Source organism: Topomyia yanbarensis, chromosome 2, assembly GCF_030247195.1.
Source record: "Topomyia yanbarensis strain Yona2022 chromosome 2, ASM3024719v1, whole genome shotgun sequence".
In the NCBI taxonomy this organism is placed as follows: Eukaryota; Metazoa; Arthropoda; class Insecta; order Diptera; family Culicidae; genus Topomyia; species Topomyia yanbarensis.
The window spans coordinates 259,428,595-259,440,939 of record NC_080671.1 but is presented as its reverse complement, the minus strand read 5'-3'; the positions used below and the strand labels follow the sequence as shown (position 1 = coordinate 259,440,939).

General features: G+C 42.8%; 1 protein-coding gene across 1 annotated transcript; it reads left to right on the top strand.

Moving 5' to 3' along the window:
- Positions 1-1,964: 1,964 nt before the first annotated feature.
- On the top strand, positions 1,965-7,589 carry LOC131680280 (putative uncharacterized protein DDB_G0271606). Its single transcript, XM_058961000.1, has 2 exons — positions 1,965-2,012; positions 5,913-7,589. The coding sequence occupies exons 1-2, from the start codon at positions 1,965-1,967 to the stop codon at positions 7,587-7,589; spliced, it is 1,725 nt and encodes a 574-aa protein (XP_058816983.1).
- The last annotated feature ends 4,756 nt before the right edge of the window (positions 7,590-12,345 follow it).

Sequence of the window (12,345 nt, the reverse complement as noted above, 5' to 3'; positions counted from 1 at the left end):
GTCTAGTCCCGGAGCATTATTGTTGCATGAGAGGAGTGCAATTGAAAATTCCATCATTGTCAAAGGCGAATCTATGAAATCGTTACTTGTGGGAGCATCGCGAATGATTTTCTGCGCAGGAGCAGAATCTGGACAAATTTTCTTGGCAAAATTAAATATCCAGCGATTCGAAAAATCTTCGCTTTCATTAGTCGCGTTTCGATTCCTCATTTTTCTGGCTGTGTTCCAAAGAGTACTCATTGATGTTTCTCTTGACAAGCCATCAACGAAGCGTCTCCAATAACTAGACTTTTTGGCACGACGTATGTTACACATCGAGATTGTGCCGATAAAATGCCGAATAATTTCTTGGAGTGCATCCTCCACGATCAAATTAATAACGCAGCCACTTCCAGTATAGTATACAGTTATCTTCCTCTCGCATGGAATCAGAAACAGTATATTGATCTCGCTCTCGCACCGCAATGGCGATCTTCTTCTACAAAGCCGTGCAGATACAATAGAAGCGGTCAGATCAAAACGTGGTGTGCGGTGGATGGTGCGTGCCAGTAAAAAGTCTCGGCTAAAAATAGTTTTCGCGGGACTATATTCATCCTCAGCAGATTAAAACAACCACTGAAGGTAAAAATACGGCTTATAGTCGAAAATGTGATGCTAATTGGTACTTTCATCCCTTACGAAGGCTCATACGGCCTAGATGCATTTTCCGCGTGCTAATCGAGCACCGAAGGATTGATGGTGATAATACGCGACATATCTAACGATCGTCCCGTTGAGGTAATTGATGATACAACCTGTACCACACTTGTGATAACATGCCAATTGCAGTTCTTCCTGCATGTCCTGCCTTAGAACCGAAACATCGTACGATACGGACAGCACTTAGGTCTCGCTCAGCTCGACCTCTCAAGGTCAAAGGTAAGCGACCACAACCATTGCCACAGAGTAAATCCTAACCACATTTCCATCATCTGAAAGCACGCCGAATCGTGATAAATTCCACGCAATACCATCTAATAGTGCATCTGATAGGTTAGAGCGAAGCAATAGTTACGACAAATCATCAAAAGCCCATCATCAGGTACAGCTGATTGCCTATGTGAGTGTCCGGCAAATCTCAGTAAACGAGACATAATCTCGTTAGAGGGCTTTTTATTTACAGTCCAGACCCCTCATCTTTACCCGAGCGAAGACGATCTCGCACCAGTAATATCGGGCTAGCGGAGCGAGTACGAAGCCGGACGGGCCACCACCACTCACTTTCGTCCACCAAATTATTCGTTCTGGTTCAAGCGACAAGGACGAGACGATCATGTTCGTGTGCAAGGAGTCGCACAGCAAGCAAGTACCACGAGTGCGACACAGTCTGCAGCAAGGTGCAACGTGACAGACCGCAGTGCATTCGTGACGATGCACGGTGCGAGAGTGTAGCGGCGTGACAAGCAGTGTAGCCGACCAGTCGCGCGACTCAGCAGGTGCATTAATCGACGGCAAGAGATGCAGAGTAGCAGTTGCAACGACACGGGGCCCCCACCGACACCTTAGCGCTGAAGATGACTAGTCTGTAAAATCGTGTGAAGCAAATAGAAATAAGTTTGAAATGATAGATTGATGTATTCTTAAGTAGCTAACTATACCGTACTGATTTACCTTACGTGAGCCATTTCGCTTGTATGAGACACAGCTTCATTTCCATAGGCTAATCGGTTAGTAGTATTCCTCTATAGACTGAAAGTGATTAGCCGAGTCCTCTTAGAGTCACACTTGAGGTGACAGATGCGTTAACGACCCTCCCGTCAATTCTATGTGGTACTCTTTACATTTGTGTGGTTTGCATCGTTAAGGTAAAACGTAACATTGGCGCCCAACCAAAAAACCCTCATTAGCGCGTAGGATTCTAGTGCCGTTAAGTTGGTGATCAGTGATTTTTTAGCGAAAGGACGGTGAAACACAGGAAAACAAACATGGATTTAGAGCATCTTTCTCCAGAGGAACTGGACTTCGAGTTGATGGTAAGGACTGTAAAAGGAACGAAAGGCCAGGACCGCAAATGGAAAATTTCAAAACTACTACAAATTTTGAGTACAGAGGACGCCGGAGGAGCATCCGCACCAACATCATCGACGCACGTTCTCTCGGACGTCGATAGCATATATAAATGCCAAGCCAAACTTCCTCCAATTTTCCATGTTTTGGAAGCCGCATTTCGCCAAAACGATGAAAATCAAGCGAGGTTATGCAGATCAAGACTGATGCATTACAGATTTAGGCTTTCCATTATATCGGATCCGATGATCACATCCAATGCCAGCAAAACGATGGCCAAGATAAACAAGACTCTAGAGAAAATTGAACATTTTCTAGGCAATCTAGCTTCTGAGTAGAGGTGTGCGCCGATGCATTTTTAATCGGCGGCGGCGTAAGCGACATATTTGGCCGGCGGCGGCGGCGTCACGCCGTTGGACCCTATCGGCGGCGGCGCGCCGGCGTGTGTCGGCGTGACGAATATTGACGCCTATGTAACTAAAAACAATTCTTGGCAGTAAAATTCCTTTCCCAAATTGGTAACAGACTTCGCAGCACATACAAACAGACGTTACCAGCTTGAAGAAAATTCTAAAAAAAATCATCGCTCACGATGTACTAGCGACATCTGTTGAACACATTGCACAAAATGGAATTCTCGCAATCATATCAAGTAATTTTTTTTTCAACTGAAGCCCCAATAGTGCCCACCTAGGGGCAGATCACTTTCAGAATGTATTACAAATTTGCTTCAAATTAGAAAAAATGCATTTAATTTTCATTTTTGCAACAACTTTGCACTCCTTCGCAGAAAAGATTGTTTAACAATCGTCCTACGCTGATCCACTTTGTTAGATGTTTTGTTGAATGTAGGGCTAGTTTTTTGTAGGGTTTTGACGTCTTACTTGCAACGCAAAATGCATTATGAATTTCTATTTTGATGGAAAGAAATGCATTTAATTTCGCTGATGCGTCACAAGTGCCCACCCTGCTTGCCAAATGCAAGATAATAAATGAATGGCGGGACTATTTTACAGTTGCAAAATTTAAAGAACGAAATAGAAAAATTGTCGATGTCGCATACTACGACTTCGCATGAAATAATGATTGCAATGGACATATTTAAAGAATGCAGAGTAACGACTGTATTTCAATAACCCATAATAATTATTTATAGTTCTATGTTTGGGAAATTAAAACGGTAAAATAGTTTTTGTTTGAGGAAATTAATTCTAGTTGTCGTTTCATTGTTTTTTGTTTCATTTTAGTCTTCTTTACCGTCGCTCTTTAAGAATCCCACAGATATCGGGTACCCTAACACGAGGCGTTACTAATGGCACTACTGCGCAGAAATGTCACTTTTAATGGTCATGTAAGGAACTTTTACTTCATTTTCCTGGTTGGCATTTACTTTTACTTCTTGTAAGTACAAAATAACGCAAACGATTCCGTGACACCACATTTTCTTTCAACTTAAGATTTGCTTCTATCTAGAGTGCAAAGTATGCTCGATTTGCTGGAGTCATACAGATCTACACCATAACGAAACCTAAATATACAGTTACTATCATTCATAATAATTCCACGACTTGATGTTGGGTTGAAACTGATTACTAAACAAGACTGATTGAAAATGGTCTGAGCGTATCTCTAGTTTTCGTAGCACCTGCACTCCGCCAATTGCTCCAGCAGATCCGGGGACCAACAAATTCGAATCCATTGCATACACCTAGTCAGATTCGATACATCGAATCAATTAAATTACTAACATCCTATTAAGTGCTTACTCGGTGATCGGCATCGTGTTGTAACTTAACAAATAATTGTGAAAAACTCCCGCCTTGGGCACTTCGACAAGAATGAATTTCACATTTCCGGCCCATTTTTTTGTTTTGGTTTGCATGAGATTAAAAAACCGGCAACGTTTTTGAGTGGGTGCGAAAACTAAGTAACGCATTTAGCTCTGTGTCAAAATCTCTTCACTAACACCACGCTCGCTGATATGGCGCATTTTTGTAATTTAAAACGACCGTTTTTTCTACGAGTGATGAAAATTCATCTCGTGTTACGTCTTTTTTGTTTGTGATACCGGGTTGATGCAACTGACACTGAAAATCTTTCCTGAGTGGGACTAGATCACACGATGAATAATTTTTGAGACCAGAAATCTTACCCTCTGCATCGCCTCGGCGATCGGCATCGTGTTGTAACTTAAGAAAAAATTGTGAAAACTCCCGCTTTGGGCACTTCGACAAGAATGAATTTCACATTTCCGGCCAATTTTGTTTGTTTTGGTTTGCATGAGATTAAAAAAACGGTAACGTTTTTGGGTGGGTGCGGAAACTAAGTAACGCATTTAGCTCTGTGTCAAAATCTCTTCACTAACACCACGCTCGCTGATATGGCGCATTTTTTGTAATGTAAAACGACCATTTTTTCTACGAGTGATGAAAATTCATCTCGTGTTACGTCTTTTTTGTCTGTGATACCGGGTTGATGCAACTGACACTGAAAATCTTTCCTGAGTGGGGCTAGATCACACGATGAATAATTTTTGAGACCAGAAACCTTCCCCTTTGCATCGCCACATCAGTGCACCAGCGTCGCGAAAAGTCAAGATTATTCTGTCCAACTATTCTTCGAGAATTTTTTTTTTAAATAGGTCACGATTCAATCAATGACAAGTAAACCTCGCATTGAAAATAATTTTTGTGTTTTCAAAAAACTAGTTCGCGCAAAAAATATGGCATTATACTCAAATGTTTAGTAAGTGGTTGTGTCTGAATATGCTTAATATTTTTATGATTCTAGTTCATAACTTGATGATACATTAATTTGTATTAACTTTATTGACTAAAAAAAGTCAAGAATTGAATGATGTGCAACGATTTTCGTAAATTCTCTTCGTGTTAACGTGATATTTTAGTCTTGAGTTTATCGTCGGATTTTTTACACAGAGTCACGTGTCTTATAGTTTTCTTAATTATTTCACGGATTTGAATTGTGGCTAAGTAATGTATTTTTGATGCTTAGCGCAGTTTCATTTAATTCCGAACATTACACTGAATCTTAACAAAAGAATAACAGGGTTACAGGTCCTGGTAGTTTCCTTGTATCTAATGCTCGCGCCTATGAGACTGGTTGCTAGCATTTGTACACAATATCTCACATAGAAATTTCAAAACCAAAGAGCATAGCGAATAATCCATGAATAATAGTCTGAGTTCCTTGAAATTGTTTTCGTAAGTATATTAAGATTATGTGGAAAATTAATTACTTCATGAACTATATCATGAACAGTTTCACGAGCTCGACGGGTAATCGTGTCTAGCATACTATCATGAATCGGTTAAAAAATCGATGAATAATACACTGTATTCCAGTGAAATTGATTACGTGCAAAGATTAGGATCAGGCAAATTATCGTAAATTTCATTACTTATATCTTGAAAGTGGAAGCGTTTTTTTTAATTTGTGGACATTTCCACGCGCACGAATGGTGAATTGTAACTTATATGCTCGCAATCATAATCAGTTGACGAAGCAAGAATGGATCCATGAATTGTATTCCGAGTGTCGTGTAATGATTTGCGAGAAAATATCAAGACTTTGTTAATGTTGTGATCTAATTCACAACCACTAATACCAAATAAACATCAATATATGATTAATCATGAATCAGTTAACGTCGTATATTCGGACCATAGACAATGTTTCTAGATTTGTGGTTAAAATTTTGAGCCAACGATTGTCGAGTTCGCAAATTGTCGGCGTGGGAAAAAAGCATCGGCGGCGCGCCGCCGGACTACCTTTCGGCGTCGGCGTTTGTTAAAATTTACCGGCGGCGGCGGCGTGGCGTGGCGGCGCACAGGTCTACTTCTGAGAAGGTGGAAGAAGAACTACCTGGAGATCCAGATACACTGCAAAGGCTGAAGATCGCGCAGCTTCAATCAAGCATAAAAGACGCATCACAGCAGCAACAACTATTAGAACAGGAACTCCAACAACAGTTGTCGCAACAACTGCAGCAAAATAAAGACGGTCAAATTCCGGAAGGACAATCAACACAGTACGAGCAACAATATCAACAGCAGAATTTACAGCAACAGCAGGAGTTGATAGGTCAACACCAGCAGCAGCAGCAACGATACCAGCAACTTAGACTCGAACAACAAAGACAAGAACAACAACACCAGCAGTTGGTTAACCAGATGCAACAACAGCAACAGCAGTTAGAACAGCAGCTACACCAAGAGCAAGTCAGACGGCAGCAGATTGAGTTGCAGTTACAAGATCAACTAAATCGACGAATTCCAGTTTCGGGGTTTCAGAACAACTCAATCTCAGGTTATTGGGATCCACAGCTCTACCAAGAATCAGGAATACTTCATCAGATACCAGGGTTGGACCATATTCCCCCTCACTTACGTGATGATTTCCTGCGGTTCTTAAGATCTCAAAACAGACCTAGTACACCTAGAACACCAAATCCACAACCAACTGCAAACAGGTTCACGCAGCCAGTACACAAATGGCCATTTGAATACGCTGGACAGCCCAACATCATACAGCTAGGTGAATTTCTGAATCAAGTGAATACCTATGCAGACACAGAAGGAATGGACGAGCAAACTCTGTTACGGTCCATCAAACATTTGCTAAAAGGGCGAGCACTTCAATGGTATACTCGTGCTTACCTTAGCCTTTCAACTTGGGAAAACTTCAAGGCCGAGATCAAACAGGAGTTTTTGCCGCCCAACTACTCAGAAATTGTAAAGCAGGACCTGTATTTGCGTTTCCAAGGTCCAAATGAACAGTTCACCAGCTTCTACAGAGATTTAGTGGCAGCTTTTGAGATTGTGGAACCGGCAATATCGGAATCCGAGAAACTCTTCATCATTAAATCTCACCTAAATTCCGATTTCTCGCCAATAGCTGCAGCTTCTCGAGCAAATAAAATTCGTGATCTAGTTGCCGTTTGCAGGGACTTTGAGGTCTCCAGATCTTACTCTTTACGAGCTCGTACCCCCTTCACATCTCGCACTGCTTGGACAAAACCTGAGCCCTCGATCTTTCAGCGTTCGACTACCAACAGAATGGACAATGCAAATCGTCCAACTTTCAACAGACAGTCATTTAGTACCGCCCAAGTCAACACGATGGAATCAAGTCAAGAGATCGATGAAGAGCTAGATTCACTTCGTATTCAGGAGCGTGAAGTTTTGCAGCAAGACATGGCATTTCGGAATGAAGCGGCAGTAGAAGAGGTTAATGCGGTTCGGATGCAAAATAACTGGAGAGAACGATTATCCACCAACACAGGCGAAAGCCCGGCTAGAGAAAACAATAACAATAATAGAGATCTTGCTTCTGCAATCGTATGTTGGCAATGCGAAAATTCTGGTCACACCTACCCGAGATGTCCCAATCCGAAGCGATACCTTTTCTGTTACAGTTGCGGCAAAAAAGGATGCACTACGCGTAACTGCGATACTTGCATCTTGCGTTGGAAGCAATTGGACACTCAGCATTCGGGAAACCGGTACTGGGAGAACCCACAATAAGGGGCGTGAGGTCTCCCGATAAAGTAAATACCCCTTTATTAAACGATATTCCAGCCTTCTGTAAAGCAGACTCCATAATTATCGACCCCGACAACAAAGACAATCGTCCATATGCCGTTATTTCAATTCTAGGTCGGCAAATACGTGGACTTCTCGACAGTGGTGCCACATGCAGTCTTATTGGAGGATCCGTTTCAAAAAATTGCAACAGATTTAGGACTAACTAAATTTCCGGTCAACGGAGAAGTAAAAACTGCAGATAATTCAGCTCATCCAATATCGTTTTTCTCTCATGTGCCCATTTCGTATAACAACAAGAATATCACACTACCGATACTTTTCATTGAAACAATGCCACCTATTCTTATCTTGGGGATGGACTTTTGGTCCAAATTTGGAGTGAAACCAACCATTTGCGGAATCACCAACAACTTGGAAAGCGAAACATCGATCGTTGAAACGTTATCCAAGCAAGATAAGGAGAAGCTGCAGGCAGTAATTCGGAAATTTCCAACATCTCAGAATCAAGGACATTTGGGAAGAACAACATTGTACTACCGCAAGATAGACACTGGAAATTCACCTCCATTCAAACAGAAATACTATCCAATGTCCAAGTTTATCCTGGATGATTTGAATAAGGAGGTAGACAGAATGCTGAATCTGGGGGTCATCGAAAACGCCGATTGCTGCCCATGGAATAATGCCACGGTCGCTGTGAAGAAAAAGGACGGCTTTATGAGATTATGCCTGGATGCCAGAAAGTTGAATTCTGTCATCGTCCAAGAGGCGTACCCTATTCCACAGATAGCCTCGATCGTAAATAACTTGAGCGGTTCGAAGTTCCTATCTTCAATAGATCTAGAATCTGCTTTTTGGCAAATACCGCTTGAACAGGAATCGAAACAGAAAACTGCATTCACTATCCCTCAGCGAGGACATTATCAGTTCACCGTAGTTCCATTGGGCCTTTCCACGGCCAGTCAAGCGCTATCTCGAGTCATGAATCATTTGTTCATTGATCTTGAACCAAAAGTTTTTGTGTATCTTGACGACTTGGTAATAGCCACGGAATCGTTTCAAGAACACCTTGAAATTCTGCAAGAAGTCGCACGAAGATTGAAGAATGCTGGTCTGACAATCAACGCAGAAAAGTCAGTTTTCTGCAGGAAGAGCTTGAGGTACCTAGGATATGTGCTGAATGAAGAAGGTTGGCACGTAGATGAGGACAAAGTGGAAGCTATTAGTAAGCTCCCCGCTCCAACGAATAAGAAGGAAGTGCAACGGTTCATCGGGATGTGCGGCTGGTACCGACGGTTCATCAAAGACTTCTCACAAACGGCAGTTCCGCTAACAGAACTCACCAAGGCAAAAACTAAATTCAAGTGGACGGAAGATTGCGAGAGAGCTTTCCAGTCACTCAAGTCACATCTAATCTCGGCACCAGTATTGGCAACTCCAAATTATTCCAAGCCGTTCGCAGTCGCCTGTGATGCAAGTGATGTCGCAATTGGAGGAGTACTCACGCAGGACTACAACGGAGGAGAGAAGGCTATTTCCTACTTTTCGCAAAAACTCTCATCAGCTGAAAGGAAGTATTCGGTAACACAGAGAGAGTGTCTTGCAGTCATTCGGTCGATCGAAAAGTTCCGAGGATACCTCGAGGGTACACATTTCACAGTGTACTGCGATCACTCAAGCTTAACCTACCTGAAAACGATGAAAAATCCTACACCGCTCCTAGCTCGATGGATTCTTCGTATGAACGCGTATTCCTTCGATATTAAGTTTCGTAAGGGAAGCTCAAACGTTGTTCCTGACTGCCTGAGTCGTGTGGAAATAGTCAACGCAATAGACGCTGCTCACTCAGGAACTTCTGATCCGTGGTTCGACAAACTACTGGTGGAGATTCAAACAGATTCGGATAGATTTCCAGACTTTAGGATAATCGGAGATCAGTTATACAAAAACTGCATCATGAAGGATGAAACTGGAGGTAAATGTCATCGTTGGAAGAAGGTCATCCCTACGCATTTGCGCCAGGAGCTCATACATCGAGACCATGATATACCTACAGCAGCTCACCTGGGGTGTGAGCGCACACTGCATCGCATTCAACGAGACCACTATTGGCCCCAAATGGCAACGGACATCCGCAAATATGTACAAGCATGTGATGTTTGCAAGGCCAGCAAGGCACCTAATACAACGCTGATGCCCACGCTAGGAAATGCCAAACCGGCTCAGTTACCGTGGGAGCTGATATCGATCGATTGGGTAGGTCCTCTAACACGGTCGAAAGAGGGGAACACTGTACTTTTAGTGATTGTCGATTGGGTAACCAAATTTGTAATCACGGAACCCTTTCGCACAGCAAATGCCCAAAAGATGTCTGATTTTTTGGAGCACTACGTGTTTCATCGATTCTCGACACCAAGGATCATCGTTTCCGATTCTGGCTCTCAATTTCTCTCTCAGGCATTCCAATCACTGCTTAAAAGATACAACGTTATCCACATGAGAACCGCATTCTACACTCCGATGTGTAACGCAGCTGAGCGGACCAATCGTACGCTGAACACTTGCGTAAGATCTCTCTTGGATGATGACCAACGAAACTGGGATGTACACATTCAGCAAGTAGTATGCGCAATCAACACAGCAAAGCACGAATCTCTTGGATGTAGTCCCCACTATTGCAATTTCGGAAGAGATCACATCTCATTCACCAATCAATACCCCCTGGCTAAGCTGAATTCCGCTGAGGATCCCGTCGAGGCACAAAAGTTACGAATCGCAGCAGCACAAAACATACAACATTTCGTATTATCCAGGATCAAGTCAGCCCACGATAGCAGCAAGCAGCGTAACGATCTTCGAGTACGACACCGAGGGTTCACTGTACGCGAAATAGTATGGAGACGATCGTTCGAATTGTCGAGCGCAACTGAACATCGAACAAAAAAGCTCGGCGCGAAATTCATACCCTGCATCGTACGACAAGTCCAAGGATGCAACAACTACAGGTTGGAGGATATAAAAACTTCAAAAACCGGTGGCTATCATTCCAAAGACATCAAAGCAGACTAATCTTCAAAAATCAAGCTAAGTACGCAGTTTAACTGTCGACCAAGAGCGATCACGCCACAAACCCGGTGCAGTTGACCGGTTAGTGGCCCATACCCTGATTATTGAAACCCTATCGGCAACAGTCACTTCGGAATATCTACAGTTCACAGCTTCGATCAACATACCTTTCGGGCCCTCAAGTAGCTGCTGCATCAACAGGAGAGGATTTGCACGCACAATAAAGCTGAGCAAATCCTGGACCTGAGTTTTTAAGAAGAAATTAGTAGTGAGTCCACAGATTCGAAATAGGGAACACTCCTACCTTCTTCAACGTCGGAGCTGAATGCACCAGGACAACGAGTAAAAGCGCACCTGCGCTAGCCGTTCGCGAAATCGCAGTCTCGACGCTGACAACGATGAGAAGGATTTCCTCAACAACTACGTCACTGCTTATCAAGAAAGATCACTCACTCAAGTAGGGTTACGCAAATACGACAAAACGCAAGTGTTAAATAGACTCAGAAGAACTCATCACCATAAAGCTCATACCGTACAGTATAAAATCAGTTACCGTTAGTTAAAATCCTTATGTATTTTCTCGGCGTAATTTCTGGTGCCCAACACAAACTTGTAACACAAGTGTTGAAGATGCGATTGGCCCTAGGATTAGATAGATAGTAAGGTAAAAATAGAAATCTTCCGCTGAACTCAATCAGCGGTGATATAATAAATTTCTTGAAAGATCTGGCACCAGGAGGTGTAGCAAGAAAAACAGTTACCGTTAGCTAATAAGTTCTGTCTTGAAGCACCGTGCACGAAGGAAGTTGCAATCATCGATATCCAGTTTGGAGAAAATTTGTTCGAGATTGGGTAGCGTATGAATCAATCAGCCTCTTCAAGATCTTACATCAACATTCATACGAAATTTTTGCGGATGCAATCCTCCGCAAAAATTTCGTTCCGGCTTGTGTGATGTTGTGTTACACATCGAGATTGTGCCGATAAAATGCCGAATAATTTCTTGGAGTGCATCCTCCACGATCAAATTAATAACGCAGCCACTTCCAGTATAGTATACAGTTATCTTCCTCTCGCATGGAATCAGAAACAGTATATTGATCTCGCTCTCGCACCGCAATGGCGATCTTCTTCTACAAAGCCGTGCAGATACAATAGAAGCGGTCAGATCAAAACGTGGTGTGCGGTGGATGGTGCGTGCCAGTAAAAAGTCTCGGCTAAAAATAGTTTTCGCGGGACTATATTCATCCTCAGCAGATTAAAACAACCACTGAAGGTAAAAATACGGCTTATAGTCGAAAATGTGATGCTAATTGGTACTTTCATCCCTTACGAAGGCTCATACGGCCTAGATGCATTTTCCGCGTGCTAATCGAGCACCGAAGGATTGATGGTGATAATACGCGACATATCTAACGATCGTCCCGTTGAGGTAATTGATGATACAACCTGTACCACACTTGTGATAACATGCCAATTGCAGTTCTTCCTGCATGTCCTGCCTTAGAACCGAAACATCGTACGATACGGACAGCACTTAGGTCTCGCTCAGCTCGACCTCTCAAGGTCAAAGGTAAGCGACCACAACCATTGCCACAGAGTAAATCCTAACCACATTTCCATCATCTGAAAGCACGCCGAATCGTGATAAATTCCACGCAATACCATC

Bases quoted from the DNA above. Each gene is read 5' to 3' on its own strand.
- LOC131680280 (XM_058961000.1), top strand. From the start codon at position 1,965: ATGGATTTAGAGCATCTTTCTCCAGAGGAACTGGACTTCGAGTTGATG. The intron at 2,013-5,912 runs GTAAGGACTGTA...ACTTCTGAGAAG, and splicing joins AACTGGACTTCGAGTTGATG to GTGGAAGAAGAACTACCTGG.